This window comes from Pantherophis guttatus, chromosome 2 (assembly GCF_059756535.1).
Source record: "Pantherophis guttatus breed Tessera chromosome 2, ASM5975653v1, whole genome shotgun sequence".
Lineage (NCBI taxonomy): Eukaryota > Metazoa > Chordata > Lepidosauria > Squamata > Colubridae > Pantherophis > Pantherophis guttatus.
This window is the reverse complement of record NC_142064.1, coordinates 259,233,263-259,252,233: the sequence shown is the minus strand read 5'-3', so window position 1 is coordinate 259,252,233 and position 18,971 is coordinate 259,233,263. Positions and strand designations below refer to the sequence as shown.

At 45.6% G+C, this 18,971-nt stretch overlaps 1 protein-coding gene across 4 annotated transcripts; it reads right to left on the bottom strand.

The window, feature by feature from the left end:
- Window positions 1-3,665: 3,665 nt before the first annotated feature.
- DXO (decapping exoribonuclease) lies at window positions 3,666-17,796 on the bottom strand. Of its 4 annotated transcripts, XM_087883927.1 has the most exons (8): window positions 17,546-17,594; window positions 14,549-14,568; window positions 12,800-13,194; window positions 11,415-11,644; window positions 10,027-10,246; window positions 7,959-8,094; window positions 5,351-5,445; window positions 3,666-4,134 (listed from the first exon to the last, which is right to left on the bottom strand). In XM_087883927.1, the coding sequence occupies exons 1-8, from the start codon at window positions 17,550-17,552 to the stop codon at window positions 4,005-4,007; spliced, it is 1,233 nt and encodes a 410-aa protein (XP_087740053.1). In that variant the 5' UTR covers window positions 17,553-17,594; the 3' UTR covers window positions 3,666-4,004. The 4 variants fall into 4 exon arrangements, with proteins under 4 accessions (XP_087740053.1, XP_087740054.1, XP_034277363.2 ...); XM_087883928.1 differs by lacking the exons at window positions 14,549-14,568; window positions 17,546-17,594 and adding an exon at window positions 17,614-17,796; XM_034421472.3 differs by lacking the exons at window positions 14,549-14,568; window positions 17,546-17,594 and adding an exon at window positions 17,614-17,789 and having other exon boundaries at window positions 12,800-13,028.
- Window positions 17,797-18,971: the final 1,175 nt, after the last annotated feature.

The following is an 18,971-nucleotide window of genomic DNA, read 5'->3' as shown; positions in this document are numbered from 1 at the left end:
CTGGAGAACTGAAGTCTGAAGGACCAATTCTAGCAACTCTCCAATGCTCTCGCTAGAAAGCATTTTTGTAATGGGGTATTGGCCCAATTTGATATGAATCTATTGAGCTGAGGTGGTGCAGTGGTTAGAATGCAGCACTGCGGGCTAATTCTGCTGACTGCTGATTGCTGACTGCCAGCAGTTCGATTCTCGCTGGCTCATGGTTGACTCGGCCTTCCATCCTTCTGAGGTCGGTAAAATGAGGACACAGATGGTTGGGGGGGAATATGCTGATTGTAAAGCGTTTAGAGAGGGCTGTAAAACACTATGAAACGGTATATAGGTGCTATTGCTATATAGCTAAACTGGCGCTTTATTTTCTCCGGGAAGATGTATTTGGGTAGGGGGCTTTTAACTTAACTCCTCCATCCCACAATCTCCTACAGAACCAATCTGAGGATTTTACCAAACACTCCAATACTGGCTAAACTGAGATTCATTGGAGTCCCACAATGATCTGAAGACGTGGGAGTACATATTCGTGCAGCTGAAGCAAGTTTAAACAGAAGTGAAGAATAAAGATTGAAATTGTGTTGACTCAAATGAATAGAATTTGACATTTTTTTAAAAAAGGACATTATATGGACTTTAAAACCTGAAGTATATGTAAATGAAAAGAACAAATTTAAAAATCCTAGCCTTTTAAATTGAAAGTATGGAGAATTGGGAGGATGAATATGAGATACTGAGGGAGATGTTTCAAAAAATAAGAGAAGTATTTAAGGGAAATAAGGAAGCAGAGGATTGGTTAGAATGCAAAAAAAAAGAGAGAAAAGAATGAGAAGCAAAAGGAACAAGGAGATAATACTGAAAAGGAAACAATTAAAAATAAAGATGATTACACTGATTACACTGAGTTTAATAGTGACAGAATAAAAATAGATAAGGGAAACTACATCTCAAATATGAAAAGAAGAGAAATAAATGGGGAAAGATTGAGAAGGAAAATTAATAGAGTTCAAATTAAAGAAAAGAGGCTGAAGGGGAGAAATAAGAAAAGGAAAAAGAAGAAGGTAAGGGAATGGGAGAAAGGGAGGAAAGCATCAAGAAATGGCTAAACTGAGATTCATTGGAGTCCCACAATGATCTGAAGATCATCTAATCCAGGGGTGTCAAACTCGATTTCATTGAGGGCCGCATCAGGGTTCTGTTTGACCTCAGGGGACCAGAGCGGGCGTGGCCAGAGTGGGTGTCGCCAGCTCGACGTCACTCATGTTGGGAGCGCCTGTGGTGGCCCAAGTGCTCTGCTAGTGAAAACGGATACCCGAGCTCCGTTTTCGACTGCGACAGCCTCCTGCAACCCTCTGCCAATGAAAATGAAGCTCGCGAGGGCTGCCCATGGCCCTTCTGAGCTCCGTTTTCATTGACAGAGGCACCTCGGACCGGTCCTTCGCTGTTTCCATGGAGGACCCACAGACCAGATCTAAGTATCCCGCAGGCCAGATCCAGTCCCCAGACCTTGAGTTTGACACCCCTGATCTAATCCAACATTTCTCAAACTTGGCAACTTTTAAGACCTGTGATCTTCTACTCCCAGAATTCCCGAGCCAGCTGAATACCATAAAAGGTAAAGTTTCCCCTATCCAGGTGTGTCCGACATTAGGAGACGGTGTTCATCTCTGTTTTTTAGCTGAGGGAGCCAGGATTGTCTGAAGACATTTCCGTGGTCATGTGACCGGCATGACTATATACCAAGGAGCATGGAATGCTGTTACCTTCCCATCGAATTGATACCTATTTATCTACTTTTATTTGCGTGCTTTCGAACTGCTAGGTGGGCAGGAGCTGGAGCAAGTAACGGGAGCTCACCCCGTTGTGCAATGCACAGATCTCGAACCTAGGCTGTCGGCTTTCCAGCCGACAAGCTCAGCATCGTTAACCGCTGAGCCATCGCTCATATAAAGTATCATATACAGCAATATATTAATTAAAAAGAATATCTGTAGCTGAGGGTTCAACTGTGGCGTTCCTGGCACTCTGAAGTTGGTTGCTTACAGACGTTTCATTACCCAATTAGGTAACACCATCAGTGCTACCGTATTTCCCCGAAAATAAGACCCTGTCTTATATTTTTTTGAACCCTGAAATAAGCGCTCGGCCTTATTGCCATGCGCTCAAAAGGCTGATTGGGCTTATTATCAGGGGAGGTCTTATTCTGGGGGAAAGGGTAACGGGTGTAGGATTTACTACCTGTTTATGTACAGTAACTTGCCCTGCCAGGGTTGGTGAAAGTGTGATTTTCTCCTTGGTAGTTCCTTGATTAGGGCATTGTTTTCTGCTTGTTTGTCTGGTGTTAATCTCTGCTTATCTTTGCACGGATTGCTGGAGAGGATGTGTTCTGGTCTTTTTTTGTTTCCTTCTCATGTTTTTTTATCCCTCTCTATTGAATGTAGTTTATGTCTACTTGTCTATTGATGGCTGATCCAATTCTGTAGAGATTCTCAGTCATCCAGATCATGGTTGTCCCAAAGGTGCTTTTTCAGGAGGCAACTGGACTTCCTTGTTTTTTTTCTTTTGAAGACATTTTGCTTCTCATCCAAGAAGCTTCTTCAGCTCTGACTGGATGGAGGGGAATGGAAGGATTTATATTCCTTGTAGACAAGCAGGTCATTTGCATCCTTTTAGAGGGTCATTGAAGCACTTGGAGGTTTATCTGTGTCCTCAGGGTCACCTTACTAGGAACCAGGAGCACTACTCAGGTGACCCTGAGGACACAGATAAACCTCGAGGTGGCCTCAGCGTCTCTCTAAAAAGGATGCAAATGACCAGCTATCTGCAAGGAATATAAATCCTTCCATTCCCCTCCATCCAGTTAGAGCTGAAGAAGCTTCTTGGATGAGAAGCAAAACGTCTTCAAAAAGAAAAAGCAAGGAAGTCCAGTTGCCTCCTGAAAAAGCACCTTTGGGACTGGTCCAATTCATACATTATTGTTAAATATGATCCAATTATGGATCGTATTATGCTAAAGATAATGTGTGTCCCAAATTAGCCATAACTGGCTGAGACACATCAAGAGCTCATCCATTCTCAAACCATCTTACTTGACTTCAAGTAGGCTTCAATTGTTGTGGTCCGCCAGCAGCCTGCGGAGCTGGCAGCAGAGTCGGACAGTGAGGAGGCTGGGGAGGAACATGGGCCAGTCCTGGAGTCTGAGGAAGGCTCGGATGAGGGCTCTGCGCCGGAGGCAGAGATGGGGCCAGGGCCATCTGGGAGTTATGCCCAGACTCTGGAGCCTCCAGAGTCAGACATCAGAGAGGCAGAGGAACAGAAGAAGCCTGTTCCTATTGCGCGCATGCGCAGAGCTGCCAGAAGGCAAGAACAGTTAAAACAAAAGGGATGACTCAGGAGTAAGGCCTGGAGGTGATTGGCCCCTCCCGTAAGGCTTAAAAGAGGAGCAAAGGCACTAGGGCCCTTTGCAGGAAAGCAACATTGTTAATTCTGTTCCCATTCGGCATCTCTGTTTGAATCTGGACTCCGTGTGGCTTTGCCAAGTAGGTCTTTGGCAGCGTGTCAAGGGAGATAAAGTTTGGTGATTATCCCGAAGGACTTCTCCCGAAGGACATTTTGCAACTAATTGGGACTCAGCTGTGAATGAACGTAATTCACAGCTTTTGCAATAAAAGAGGTTTTTGGGACTACTCATGTTTTAATGACTCAGGAAGCCTAGGTCACAACATCAATCAACAAAAGGACACTCATAGTTCATAACACTCTTGCTCCTTCATTGTTTGTAAACCACAAATGACATGCCACAGAAGCACATATAGGAAACAATGCACAAGCAGTTGGTTTTTTTCCCTTCCTTTGTTATCACAGCAATGCCATCAGTCCGTCTTCCCGTTCTCCAAGTGGCAGGTAACTGGCTTCTTGATGCCTGTTTTCTTCCATCATCCACCTTGGCCCGCAAGATGCAGCAGCATCTAGATCCAAAAACCAGCTTCGCTTCCAGTGCATCAGTCTGGAAGTCATGACGTGGGGGACTTCTCTGCACTCAAAGCCTCCACGTACCAATCAGGCAGGAAACGGTATTGAGAATCCTGATGCACTGTGTAGGAAACCGGGTGCCCTGGGTTCCAAGCAAAGAGATGAACCAACCTGGAAAAGAGGAAAGAAGCAGCAAACTTTTGATATCAGGGCAGCAAACGCTCAGTTCCCTGAGAAATAATTCTCATCGTCCATCACCATGGTTGCAGAACCTAGAATTGCTGGTCCCTCTCTTTTCATGATCAGCTTTGTACACTGATATTGCTGACTTCTTCTACTGTGTTTCCCTGAAAATAGAACCTATCTCAAAAATAAGCCCTAGCCTGATTTTTAAGCGTGCCTAAGTGGCTAAGACGCTGAGCTTGTCGATCAAAAGGTTGGCAGTTCAGCGGTTCGAATCCCTAGTGCTGCGTGTAACGGGGTGAGCTCCCGTTACTTGTCCCAGCTTCTGCCAACCTAGCAGTTCAAAAGCACGTAAAAAAATGCAAGTTGAAAAATAGGGGCCACCTTTGGTGGGAAGGTAACAATGTTCCGTGCACCTTTGGCGTTTAGTCATGCCGGCCACATGACCACCGAGATGTCTTCGGACAGTGCTGGCTCTTTGGCTTTGAAATGGAGATGAGCACCGCCCCCTAGAGTCGGGAACGACTAGCACATATGTGTGAGAGGAACCTTTGCCTTTAATATAAGCCCTACCCCCCCATAAGCCCTAGTGAAGGGGATTTGTGGGATCAGCATAGGAGGTGGCGAGCACATGCAGGCCAACAGTGTCAGCAGGCAGAGGCAGGGGGAGGCAGTGATCTGGATGCACTGCAGAAGCCACGGGAAAGCCAAGAGTGGACTGGAGCAGGCAGCCGGCCACGGGAGGCTCGCTGTGTGGCGCGTCGGGATTGCCTGCCTTCTGCCTCCATCTGCTGCTTGGACAGGGAATCAACTCACCTGCGCTGTGCAGGCTGCGCAGCCCCAGAGTGCTCCGACCAAGGGACCTGCGGTCTGAAGCTGCTGCCGGATACCGTCAGTCTGTGCGTGCTTGCTGCCTCTTGTGTGCACGCTGCGGGATGAGGCGCCCAGCTGGGCTGATCATCCTAAAATCGTGTTTCCCCAAAGTAAGTCCTAGTGCTTATTTTGGAGCCCCCCAAAAATATAAGATTGGGTCTTATTTTCGGGGAAACACGATAGCATCCCTTGTCATTGGCCACACCAGTTGTGGTTGCTGGGAGTTACCATTTAGCAACTTCCAGAGGCCCTCCGGCTCCATTTCTTGATCTAGTCAACTGTTGAATGAACATGGCTTCCTGCCAGGTGTGTCAAAACGACGACTACTCACTTTGGATTGTCTTCCGTCACCACGGTCTTCAAAAACGCTAGAAAAGCAGCACAGAAATTCATGCACACAGCTGGCTTCCAACAGCCTCGATCGTCCTGTCAGAGTAGGGAAGAAATTGTAACTTAGAAATAAGTGGGGCTTTTGTTTTAATAATAATAATAATAATAATAATAATAATAATAATAATAATAATAATAATAATTATTATTATTATTATTATTATTATTATTATTATTATTATTATTATTATTATTATTATTATTATTTTATTTCTATATCGCCCTTCTCGTGAAGGATTCAGGGCGGTGTACAGCCTGATTAAAAGCACAAAGACAGACAAAATTTAAAAATTATTAAAATTATTAAATAATTGGCTCAATTATAAAACCCCCAAATTTAAAATCCCACATTTAAAACCAATTAAAATCTTTACATTGATAGCCCGGCCTGGCGGAACAACAAGGTTTTGAGGGCACAGCGAAATACACGGAGATCAGAGATTTTACGCATTTCTGGGGGCAGTTCATTCCAAAGGGCAGGGGCTCCCACAGAGAAGACCCTCCCCCTGGGTGTCGCCAGCCGACATATTTTGGCTGATGGCACCCTGAGGAGACAAGCCAAGTCAATGGGGAAACTAGATTCTTTTTTTGACATCTCCTTGGTCAGGAGAGCAATGATAGTTTCTGTTTAGACCAGCGTTTCTCACCCTTGACCACTTGAAGATTTTATTTATTTATTGGTTCGATTTATATGCCGCCCTTCTCCAGAGACTCAGGGCGGCTTACAATGCGTTAAGCAATAGCCTTCATACTTTTCTATATACCTGCTTAGTAGGGCTTTAGGCCCCCCCTAAGCAGTGTTCTTTTTTATACAAAGTCAGCTTATTGCCCCCACGATCCGGGCCCTCATTTTACCTACCTCGAAAGGATGGAAGGCTGAGTCAACCTTGAGCCTGGTGAGATTTGAACTTGCAGTAATTGCAGGCAGCTGGTGCTACTTAACAGCACTTTAGTCTGCTGCGCCACCAAGGCTCTTTAGAGGCGTGGACTTCAAGTCCAAGAATTCCCCAGCCAGCATGGTTGGCTGGGGAATTGAAGTCCACACATCCTAAAGTTGCCAAGATGGAGAAACACCGGTTTAGACCACCTGGAGGAGTTTTGAGTAACCCACTTCATAAGAAAGAGAGACACTCTTAACTTTTACATCTACAGATAAAATTAGAGGAGGAGGATAGCCTGAAAAGAAAGGGGCTGGAGAAACCCTACGTTCTAGTCCTGCCTGAGGCACAAAAGTGGGTTGTGTAACTTTGGGTCAGTATCTTTCTCTCAGGCCCAACCCACCTGACAAGGTTGTTGTTATGGGGAAAACTGGAAGAAGAAACGTTAGGTAAGTTTGCCGCTTGAGTCATTTATAAAAAAAATTAATAAAGATGGGATATGAATAAATAAAATGGATCAAATGGGAGAATTCCACACTGGAGGTGGCTGCTAGATTTATGAGACTCCCCCTCCCCCCACTTTGCTCTCTATCTATCCTTCGTTTTGGTTATCATATCTTATTTATTCGTCGTATTTCTTTGCCATTGCTTAATTTATTGTCCTATTATGTTACTTCTCTCTACATGGCTTTTCATTTTTCTCCTTTTTACTATTGTAAGCCACATAGAATAGCCCCACAGCGATAGGAAAGAAAGAAAGGAAGGAAGGAAGGAAGGAAGGAAGGAAGGAAGGAAGGACAGAAGGACGGAAGGAAGGAAGGAAGGAAGGAAGGAAGGAAGGAAGGAAGGAAGGAAGGAAGGAAGGAAGGAAGGAAGGAGAAAGAAAGAAAGAAAAAGAAAGAAAGAACGAAAGAAAGAGAAAGAAAGAAAGAAAGAAAGAAAGAAAGAAAGAAAGAAAGAAAGAAAGAAAGAAAGAAAGAAAGAAAGAAAGAAAACAACAAGAACAATGGGAAAAAGGTATGACAAGGAACAAAATCCAATAAGAACACAACACAACAAAACCGCAAAGATATATCCAGCATTTTAAAGATGTTTAGTAGAATCAATGTCAGCTGCATCAGAGAAGCCTATAGGTAGTCCTCGAATTACGACTGTAATTGATCCCAGAATTTATGTTGCTAATTTGTTAAATGAGCTTTGCCCCAGTTTACGACTTTTCTTGCCACATTTGTTAAGTGAATCACTGCAGTTGATAAATTAAGTAACACGGTTAAGTGAATCTGGCTTCCCCACTGTCTTTGCTTGTCAAAAGGTCAAAAAAGGGGATCCCATGACCCCAGGACACTGCAATCGTCATAAATATGAAAGAGTTATCAAGCATCCAAAGGTAAATCACGTGACCATGGGGATACTGCAACGGTCGTTAAGTGTGAAAAATGGTCACAAGTCAATCTTTTTAGGGCTGTTGTAATTTCGAACGGTCACCAAATGAAAAACGTTGTAAGTCGAGGGCTACCTGTATAAGCTTGTATCGGGCAACTTGTAATTCAGGGGTGTGCAAGATTTGTAAGAAAAAAAGCAGTGTAGCTTTTTGACTGTGGCTGCAGCCGCCATCTTGGTATTTTGGATCCTGTGGATTCGAGGGTGTCTCTTTCCCAAGGTTAAACTTACCCGAATGAGTTTGAATATTTTCATAGTCTCAAAAGTTTCCAGCCCCACAACTGAGCCATCGGGCCCTCGATACCCTGCCACAATCCGGGACACCCCTGGAAGAAAAGACTGGGCCCACCACTTGATTATCTTGTGCCTGAAAAGAAAAGAAGGCAGATGGTTGTTAATGAACGTATATCTGCATTTAAATGAACCCCATCCAGTAAACTGAAAAGTGCTTTGTTTCTTTGGAAAGTGAGCCAAAGAATCGATTAATCATGGTTTAATTTCGGAAAAATAAACCACAATTTGGAACTACAGTCTTTTGTTGGCGTACTGACTACAGGATAGTCCTCGACGTACGAGCACAATGGAGCTCAGAATTTATGTCACTAAGGGAGAAATTCGTTAAGTGTTAAGTGTTGACCCATTTTACGACTGTTCTTGCCACATTTGTTAAGTGAATCGCTGCACTTGTTAAATTAGTATCGTGGCTGTTAAGGAAACCCGGTTTCCCCATGGACTTTGTTTGTCAGGAGGTCGACAAAGGGGATCACATGACTCTGGAACAATGCAACCGTCATAACGCTGAGTCAGTTGCCAAGCCTCTGAATATAAATCACATGACCATGAGGGGTGCTGCAACGGTCGTAAGCGTGAAAAATGGTCATAAGGCACTTTTTCCGCTGCAACTTCGAACGGTCACTTAAAGAACTGTTGTAAAACGGGGACAATCTATGGTTGTTGGTTTAAAAGCACGTGAACTGGCTGCTCCTTCCAACAGAACAAGATTTCTCTTTCCTAATCTGCCATAATCCAAACATTTTTGCAGTTCATCTCTCATTGTCTCCTATTAGTGTATGTCATGGAATTGCACAGCAAATGTGAAGTCAGAGACGCTGACACAAATATGTGGTTTTATATAAATAAATATGTTTTAAACTGCTTAGAGAGGGCCGTAAAGCACTGTGAAGCGGTACATACTGTTAAGTCTAAGTGCTATTGCTATTTTAAATCAATATGTACAGCAGACATGATAGTCGGGATCATAGAGCATACAGGGCACTCGGAAGAAAAAGGCGGGAAAATCAGGAAACTCCCCCTCCACACCCACAGCAACCAATCACAGTGCAGATTGCCTCAGGCAGGAGCCAGCGCTTTCCAACCAATCAAACACAACTGTGTGTTTGGCCCACTGCATAACTCCCCCCCGCCCCCACTCCAGCTATTAAATTTAAATATTTTAACAATATTAGACTATTCTCTGGGCGATGCGATTTGGGTCACCAGTTTAGGGAACTCTGGCACAAACACCTTAAAGGTAAAGGTTCCCCTCTCACATATGTGCTAGTCGTTCCCGACTCTAGGGGGCGATGCTCATCTCCGTTTCAAAGCCAAAGAGCCAGCGCTATCCAAAGACGTCTCTGTGGTCATGTGGTGGTCATGTCTAAACACCAAAGGCGCAAAGAACACTGTTACCTTCCCACCAAAGGGGGTCCCTATTTTTCTACTTGCTTTTTTTACGTGCTTTCAAACTGCTAGGTTGGCCGAAGCTGGGACAAGTAACGGGAGCTCACCCCATTACGCGGCACTTAGGGATTCAAACCGCTGAACTGCCAACCTTTTGATCGACAAGCTCAGCGTCTTAACCACTGAGCATCCCTTACAAACACCTTAGGACATGGCATACAGGTAGTCCTCGCTCAGTGACCATTTGAGGTTATGGCAGCTGAGCAAGGTCTAGGAAACCACTCATCTCCTCCCTACTGATTCAAATCCCAAGGAGCCAACCAGAACAACTATTCCGACAGATGTTCCAACTGTCTATGGGTCTACTGCGGAAGATTTGAGCTGCATGCAACTCAATTTCCACTGGCAGTAGTCCATCTTGCTTCCTTCTCATTGCCAAATTCAAGCTCCGGACTTTGCCTGTTTTTCTAGGCTTGCCACTTTGTACCAATTACCACTTTCCTTCCCCAGCCTAGGAGCCAGCCGAGAAGGGATAGCTGTGTGATAGGTCTAGCTGGGGAGTAAAAAAAGGGGGACAAGCATCAAGAAGGAAACACAATTTTGACTCCTCCTTCCTCACCTGTAGAAACTTCTCCTCTGAGCAGGGCTGTGCATGACTTTGCTAGTCTTCAGCTCCACGTAGCAACTAGGTGGCTGAGGCGAAGGGCTCCGAGGATCAGTGCAATCTACCTCTCCAGAGAAGAGAAGCGAGTGACTTCCCAAGCGGGACCGAATCACTGTGCAGAAAGCTTCATTTGTGTTCACTACTCCAGTTGGATCAGGAATCCCATCGGGAGTATCTGAAAAAGGAGAAGATGGTTCACTTCCTGGAAGTTACCTAAGGTCATTCCTTCAAGAAGCTGAACAGGCAATCGTCCACTTATTACCGCAATTGGAACTGGAATTTCTGCCATGAGTCAGACGTGATTTTAGAACCATTTTTATGATGTTGTTAAACAAATCATCATGGTTATTAAGTGAACCCCATGGTCGTAAATGCAAACTCATTCTTTTGGATAGTTTTTGCTGGAAACTTGCAAAAAAACTTGCAAATCAGGATCACATGATCACAAGACACCATTATCGATCGTAAATGTGAGCCAGATGCCAAACACCCGAATTGCGATCGTGTGAACATAGGGTTGGTAGGACGGGGCCATAAGTGCAAGGACCAATCATAAGTGTGAAGAACAGATTGTCATCAGTGCGACTAATGAACCCAACAAAAGCAGGCACTTTCAGGAACTTTGAAATCCCAAAAGCAAAACTTTATTGAGTACATCATTTCGGCACTGAAGAAAGCAAAATCAGCTCTAACTTTTCCCACGCAATGCTGTATTGTTAAAGAATAGCTTTCTCCCCTCCTCCCATTGGACAAGTCACATTCTCCAGTTATGAATCATTCTTTTGTTTTAAGAACAGTTCATGTCTTGGCCGACACCTGTAGAAGTGTCCTTGGTGGGTGCTTGGCTCTCACGGATGAAGTCTGGAGCCTTCATATTCCATCTTCCCCTGCCCTCCCCCATTCTTTGGCAAATTGAAAAGCAATGACATTCACAGGAAGCATAAGCGAATTCAGTCTTGTCACAGATGTTTTCAGCAGCTGTTGTAACTTTGAATCATCACTAAATAGATGGTCACAAGTCAAGGACCGCCTGTAGCGTCAAATAAACATTACATTGCATCATTGCAGCCATTCAGTCAATCATTAGCTGGATTAACTGATTAATATCCATTTCCACAGAAAGTGTCTCACGGTTTCTCCCAGATTTTTATTTTTCTGAGTTTGGCTACTACAGACAAACATGGCCCTCCTCCTACATTGCCTGCATCATTCCCAATAATTCAAACACTCTGAAAAAGTCAGCAGCCACCAGCTCAGTTCAGGAATTGAGGGGAAAAAAATTAAGCATCGTCCCTAAAGACCTGGTTTTCAATTCACAGCTGGGAGCTCTCCAGAAACCTTACCGGCACACATATATTGCTCAAATTTATATCCCATATATGTGAGCTCCTTTAGCATTTCTGAGCGCTGCTCCCGTTCTCTGCGGGCGGCCTCCGTTTCAAACTCGCTAATGTACAAGGTCCCACGGAAGAGAGTGACAGCCAGCAACCATCCCTCCCGACTCTCGTATGGGGTGGTCAGCACTTTGGTGAGATGCCCCCTCCAAGTCACAAAGTCAGCATTCAGGAGCTTTCTGCAGAGGAGAGGGAGAGAGAAAGGGAGAGAGAGAAAGAAAAAGAGAGAGAAAGAGAAAAGGAAAAAGGAAAAGGAGAAGAGAGAAAGGGAAGAAAGAGAGAGAGAAAGAAAAAGAGAAATTATGATTAACCAACCAATGAAACTAGGTCTGTCTAAATCCCAGTAGAGCCAAAGCAAGGTAACTATTTTGGGGTATGCCTTTGAGTCAGTGTTCACCTCTAATGATTGCCTAAACTAGTCCTTACAATTTTATTGACAAGATTTTTGAAAGCACCATATTTTTTGGACTATAAGACACACTTTTTTGTCTCCCAAAAGGGGGTGAAAATGTCTGTGCGTCTTATAGACCGATTATTGCCGAAGCCCCGTCCACCCACCAGCCGTTTTTTGCCTTTGTACGCCCCATTTTCGGGCCTTTTATCAGCCTTTTTCAGGCCTTTTTTCAGCCCGTTTTTGAAGCTTTTTTCGGCCTGTTTTGAGGCTTTTTTCAGCCTGTTTTCAAGGCTTATGTTGGCCCATTTTCAAGGCTTTTTGGCAAATTTTTAAGAAAAAAATGGGCCGAAAAAAGCAGAAAAAACAGGCTGAAAAAAAGCCTCAAAAATGGGCTGAAAAAAGCCAAAAAAAATGGGCCAAAAAAAAAAAGGCTGAAAAAGGCCCCAAAATGGGGGCGCAGACTTTTGTGGGGGCAAAAACTTTTTTTGTTGATTTCCTCTTCTAAATTTAGGTGCGTCTTATAGTCAGGTGTGTCTTATAGTCCGAAAATTACGGTAGTTTTCTCTTGAAATGTCTCTGAATATTAGTAGCTCGGATTGGTAGTTATGTTGTTGGTTTGAGCTCAGAGCTTGGCGATTTGGTTGCAAACGTTTCAGTTCCCATTCGAGGAGACATCTTTGGTGCGCTTTGGACTGTGCTTGTCTTGAGGAACACTGGCCTTTAAATACCTTTCTGAGTCCTGGTTGGATTTCGGGTTCTGAGGTTGGCTGGCTGTAGTTGCTGAGTCATAGTCCTTCATTTTAATAACAACACCAGCACTAATTTATATCACACGGACGGTACTTAAAACCAAAACACGGTACCTGTACAAGAAGAGACTTTCAGCCTTACAACTGATTAAAACACTCTCTGGCCAGCACTTCCTCTAACTCTTTCTCACCCTTTGTCCTCAGTCTGTAACTGCTTCCGGTTCTCCACAATCCATTGCAGCAGATGGTCCAGGCCTTCACGGACGCTGTCATCTCGCTGTACGTAGCGGTCGCGGTAGCCATCGCGCAAGTCAAATCCAGGGGAGGGGCCTTCGGCAGGGGGAGGAACATAGTAGCGCATCTGACGGGCATCTCCATGGAAGCACCGCTTGGCATCTAGGGAAAAGCGTCCCATTTCAGCTGGACGCCGGTAAAAGGGAAAAGGGGCGTCATACAGAGGGGGAGCAACCGGCAAAGTAAGGGGCGGCTTGGAATCGCTCCTTGGATTCTTGACTTTGGATTCATCCTCGTGATCCTCTTGGTTGAAAGACCTGGAACTGGCTGTGTGCTTCATAAGGGTTTGTGTCTAATAATAAAAAGAATGAGCATGAAACTTCTGCCTTCAGAATATACACCTGAGAAATTGTCCTTGCTTAGTGCACCTCTGCGTTTAAGGCTAAGATGGAAAATGTCTGTAGCGATTCTCAGTCATCCAGGTCAAGGTTGTCTCAAAGGTGCTTTTTTTAGGAGGCAACTGGACTTTCTTGTTTTTTTTTTCTTTGAAGGCATTTCGCTTCTCATCCAAGAAGCTTTTTCCGCTCTGATTGGATCCTACCCAGGGCCGGATTTTCCTATAGGCTAACTAGGCTTCAGCCTAGGGCCTCAAGATCAAGAGGGGCCTACATTCAAATTGTTAGCAAAATTAAAATTACACTTTCACTATAGGTGAAAGGGCCTTATAAGTGGAATAGCCTAGGGCCTCTTTTCATCTAAATCCGGCCCTGATCCTACCCCATCCAGTCAGAGCTGAAGAAGCTTCTCAGATGAGAAGCAAAACATCTTCAAAAAGAAAAAGCAAGAAAGTCCAATTGCCTCCTGAAAAAAAGCACCTTTGGAACAACTAAGACAGAAAGGAACTTTTAAAACTCTAACCCAATATTTGACATTACAAGTAGTCCTCGATGTACAACAGTTCATTTAGTGACTGTTCAAAGTTACAACGGCACTGGAAAAAGTGACTTATGACCGTTTTTCACATTTACGACCTTTGCGGTATTCCCACGGTCATGTGATCAAAAATTCAGGCGCTCGGCAACTGACTCATATTTATGACAGTTGCAGCGTGTGTGTTTTTGTGTGTGTTGTCATCATCTTTTGCTACCTTCGGACATGTAAAAGTCAAAGGAGGAGCCTGTAGTACAGTGGACTAAAGCATTGTTATTAACATCTGCTGCTTGCAATTACTGCAAGTTCAAATCTCACCAGGCTCAAGGTTGACTCAGCCTTCCATCCTTTCAAAGGTAGGTGAAATGAGGATCCAGTTTGTGGGGGCAATAAGCTGACTTTGTATAAATATACAAAAGTATGAAGGCTATTGCTTAATGCATTGTAAGCCACCTTGAGCCTCCGGAGAAGGGTGGCATATAAATTAAAGCAAAAAATAAAATAAAAATGGGGAAGTCAGATTCACTTAACAAACAGGTTACTAACTTAATAAGTACAATGATTCATGTAACAACTGCGGCAAGAAGAAAGGTCATAAAATGGGGCAAAATTAACTTAACAAATGTCTCGCCTAGCAATAGAAATGGGTTCAATTGTGGTCGTAAGTCGAGGACTACCTGTAAAACAAAGTTGTGGGGGAAAACCCCAAAGTCCTGGCTCCTAAATCACCCCCCCAGAAGAGTTTAGGAGCTGACCTCTGCCCTTTGCCCTCTGACCTGGCCTTGGATTCCTATAAATAAAGCCCCCCTCATTTGTGATCTTGTTCAGGAGGGGGGAGCGGACCTGGTGGGTATTACGGAGACCTGGTTGGGCCAGGAGGGGGGAGTCCCTCTCGTAGAGATGTGCCCACCCGGTTTCCGGGCATTTCATCAGCCAAGGTCACAGGGAAGGGGCGGGGGGGTGGCAGTTATCATTAAAGAGGGTCTTGGTCCGAGGGAGGCCACTGTTCCTCAGACGGCCGGATGTGAGTACCTCCTTGTGAAGTGGGGTCATGGGGTGCAGATGGGCCTGCTGGTTACGTACCTGGCTCCCTGCCACGTGGCAGCGGCCTTGCCTGAACTACTCAATGTTATAGCCGCGGTGGCGATTGATACCCCTAGACTTATGGTCATGGGGGACTTCAACCTGCCATCCGTCGGTGAGGCGTCTGAGGTGGCTCAGGAGTTCATGGCTTCCATGACGGCCATGGACCTGACCCAATTAGTTCATGGTCCTACTCACACGGGGGGAAACACTCTGGACCTGGTTTTTGTCTCTGGTCAGTGGCTGAGTGGTCTCAAGATAGGGGATATAACGATCGAGCCCTTGTCATGGTCAGATCACTCCCTCCTTCGCTTTGACCTTCGAACCGCCACACCCCGCCGCAGGGAGGCGGAACCGATGAGGTGGTTCCACCCCAGGCGCCTGATGGATCCGGATAGGTTCCAGACGGAGCTTGGGCCATTTCCTGAGGCTCTGGCACACGGCTCGACTGAACACCTAGTGGCTGCCTGGGATAGGGCGGCCGCTGGAGCTTTGGACCGGGTCGTGCCTTTGCGGCCTCTGACCCGGCGTCTATCTCACCTGGCTCCCTGGTTCACCGAGGAGCTGAGGGAGATGAAACGCCGGAAAACATGCCTGGAGAGCAGTTGGAGGGCCAGCCGTTCTGAATCTGACCGAACACTGGTAAGGTCTCATATTAAGACCTACCTGGTGGCAATAAAAGCGGCAAAGTGTAACTATTTTTCCGCTCTTATTGCATCATCAGATAATCGCCCGGCCGCCCTGTTTAGGGTGACCCGCTCCCTGTTCCACCAGGAAGCGCGGGAGGACCCCTTGGAGGGTAGAGCCGAGGACTTTGTACAATATCTGTATGACAAAATCGCTCAGATTCGGGAAAATTTGGACTCTGACTGGGTAGATTCGGGAGGGAGGATGGAGGCAAGTCTTGAGAATATTACCTGGGAAGAGTTTGATTCTGTGACTCCGGAAAACGTGGACAAGATACTGGGCAGACTGAGCGCGGCCACATGTTTATTGGACCCATGTCCCTCCTGGCTGGTGCTGGCCTCTCGGGAGGTTACACGAGATTGGCTCCAGGGGATTATAAATGCTTCCTTGAGAGAGGGTGTCTTCCCTGCCGCCTTGAAGGAGGCGGTGGTGAGGCCTCTCCTCAAGAAGCCTTCCCTGGACCCAGCAGTGTTGGCTAATTACCGTCCAGTCTCCAACCTTCACTTCATTGCGAAGGTTGTTGAGAGTGTGGTAGCGCAACAGCTTCCTCAGTACTTGGATGAATCGGCTTATCTAGATCCGTTCCAGTCGGGCTTCAGGCCTGGATACAGCACGGAAACGGCATTGGTCACATTGGTAGATGATCTCTGGAGGGCCCAGGACAGGGGTTGTTCCTCTGTCCTGGTCCTATTAGACCTCTCAGCAGCTTTTGATACCATCGACCATGGTATCATGCTGCACCGGTTGGAAGAGTTAGGGGTGGGGGGCACCGTGTTGCGGTGGTTCTCCTCCTTTCTCTCTGATCGGTCGCAGTCTGTGTTGACAGGGGGGCAGAGATCGACCCCGAGGCCCCTTGTATGTGGGGTGCCACAGGGGTCAGTTCTCTCACCCCTTCTGTTCAACATTTATGTGAAGCCGCTGGGTGAGATCATCCGTGGCTTTGGGGTGAAGTATCATCAGTATGCTGATGATACTTAGCTATACATCTCCACCCCGGACCACCCCAATGATGCCCTTAAAGTGATGTCCCAGTGCCTGGAGGCTGTACGGATCTTCGATGGGGAGGAACAGACTCAGGCTCAACCCATCCAAGACCGAGTGGCTGTGGTTTCCGACGTCCCGATATAGACAATTGGTGCCATCACTGACTATTGGGGATGAGTCATTGCCCCCCACGGAGAGGGTTCGCAACTTAGGCGTCCTCTTGGACTCATATCTTTAGAAGAACACTTGACGGCTGTGGCCGGGAGGTCTTTTTATCAGGTTTGCCTGATTCGCCAGTTGCGTCCCTTTCTGGATCGGGACTCGTTAAGTACGGTCACTCATGCCCTCGTCACTTCACCCCTGGACTACTGTAATGCTCTCTACATGGGGCTCCCCTTGAGGAGCACCTGGAGGCTCCAGCTGGTCCAGAATGCGGCCGCGCGGGTAGTTATGGGAGCAGCATGGCGCTCCCATGTGGCTCCCCTCCTGCGCGAGCTGCACTGGCTCCCTGTGGTCTTCCGGGTGCGCTTCAAGGTCTTAGTTACCACCTTTAGAGCGCTCCATGGCTTAGGACCGGGGTACTTACGAGAGCGCCTTCTGCCACCAATAGCCTCTCACCGCCCAGTACGCTCCCATAGAGAGGGGCTTCTCAGGGTGCCGTCAGCCAAACACTGTCGACTGGCGGCCCCCAGGGGGAGAGCCTTTTCTGTGAGGGCACCCACCATCTGGAACGAGCTCCCCCCAGAGATACAGAAGATCCCGGATCTGCGCACTTTCCGCCGTGCCCTCAAAACATTCCTGTTTCAGCAGGCCGGCCTGGCCTAACTTTCCCTTTATATTGCTTTTTGATTTTATTTTAAACTGGGATGTCTTGAATTATCTAGGACCAGAATGTTTAGTATATTTTAATTGGTTTTTTATTAACGTTTGTATTACATGTATTTTTATCCTTTGCTGTTCACCGCCCCTGAGTCCCTTAGGAATACGGCGGTATATAAATTTAATAAATAAATAAATAACGATCATCAGAAACAAGGGAAATCCCAACGCAGCCTTCCCTGTTCCTTCTTCCGAATTCCCCGCTTACCTGCCGTGACGTCACTGCCAAGCGCCGGGAATGCCTGCAGCCTCGTAGGGGTCGCACGCCTAACGTTCAACCACCACCCAAGCCCAGTCGGAGCGGTTGGTTTTCTGATCCAAAAACAAAGCCCAATTTCGCTTATTTGCATCATCTAAGTTGCATCATCAAAGGGCGCCAGTTAGCAGAGAAAGCCCTGCCTTTCTTTTTTCCTTCAGAGTCAATTGCAATTTAAATGTAGAGCCACTAGATGGCAGTCGAAGCCTGCTTTCTCTTTCCGGCGCCTTTAAGGTTTCCTGCCGTTCCTCAATTTCGGCCCTTTTAAAATGCGTGGATCTCAAGTCACAAAATTTCCCAGCCAGTGGAATTCTGGGAGTTGTAGTTTAGATTTCTTAAAGGGGCCAAGGTTGGAAAACACTAGTTAACTACTAGACCTTCCTAATTTGGTGGCTTTTGCTTCTGTTCTGCAATCCCAGCCTGGGGGATAATGGGAATTGTAGTGTGAGACATTTGGAGGACATGGGGAAAGTATTTTAGGCAAATTCCCATGGACCCTGTTCTGATCCTTTTTGGAAGGTGTTGAAAATTGTATTCATGTCAATGCAGTTAATCATTGGGAGGGACGGTTAGAGTATTATTAAATTCATATTATGTTTTTTAAACTACTGTTTTGTATTAGTATATATTTTTGAGCGTAGTCAGTCTTGTCTGATTTTACGCTAATTCAGCGGTATAAGTTAGATTGGGTAGTTGAAAAATCATTTTGGAAGAATGAAGTGTTTTTTAGCTGTCCATCTGGAAGATCCAGTGAGTCAGACAGAGTTGCTTCCCCTTCATTTAAAAAAAAAGTAAATATTTTTAAAAATCTGAAGTAGTTGGTTTTTCATATGCAATAAACTTAGACCTCACATTAATTTTTTGGTCAAAAACAGAGATGCATCAAAATAGAAGAAAGTGGTGGCTGTCTATGCTTTTGAAAGTCAGTCACTCGTGGAATAGAAAAAGCAACTTTCTTTTGTTTCAGATGTGGTCCCCTCCAGCCTGCTTAGAAGAAAGAAAGTCGATTGCTGATACAACATTAGACTATTGCCACTGGAGACTCATTTAAGCAGCGTTGCTTAGCTTTGAGAACTCTCTAGAGTGGAAAGGAAGAGTAAAGTAGCAGGGGACACAAAACCGCTTCTTCGCTGGCTAGACATTTCAAGACCAAGGACACAGAAAGAAGGTTGTAGTCTAACAATTCAGAAACATACATCACTTGATTTTTGAGTTTTTGCCAAAAGCAAAAGGTAAATGTGCACATAATGTAAATTTTCATTTTAAGTCTTGTTTCAGCATCAATGAGATGCTACTATCACCCAAACTTT

Excerpts from the sequence above, each read along its gene's own strand:
- DXO (XM_087883927.1), bottom strand. Across the intron at positions 13,195-14,548 it reads TTATAGGAATCCAAGGCCAG|ACACAAACCCTTATGAAGCA; the intron begins GTCAGAGGGCAA and ends TTTTATTATTAG. Across the intron at positions 11,645-12,799 it reads TTACAGACTGAGGACAAAGG|AAAGCTCCTGAATGCTGACT; the intron begins GTGAGAAAGAGT and ends TCTCCTCTGCAG.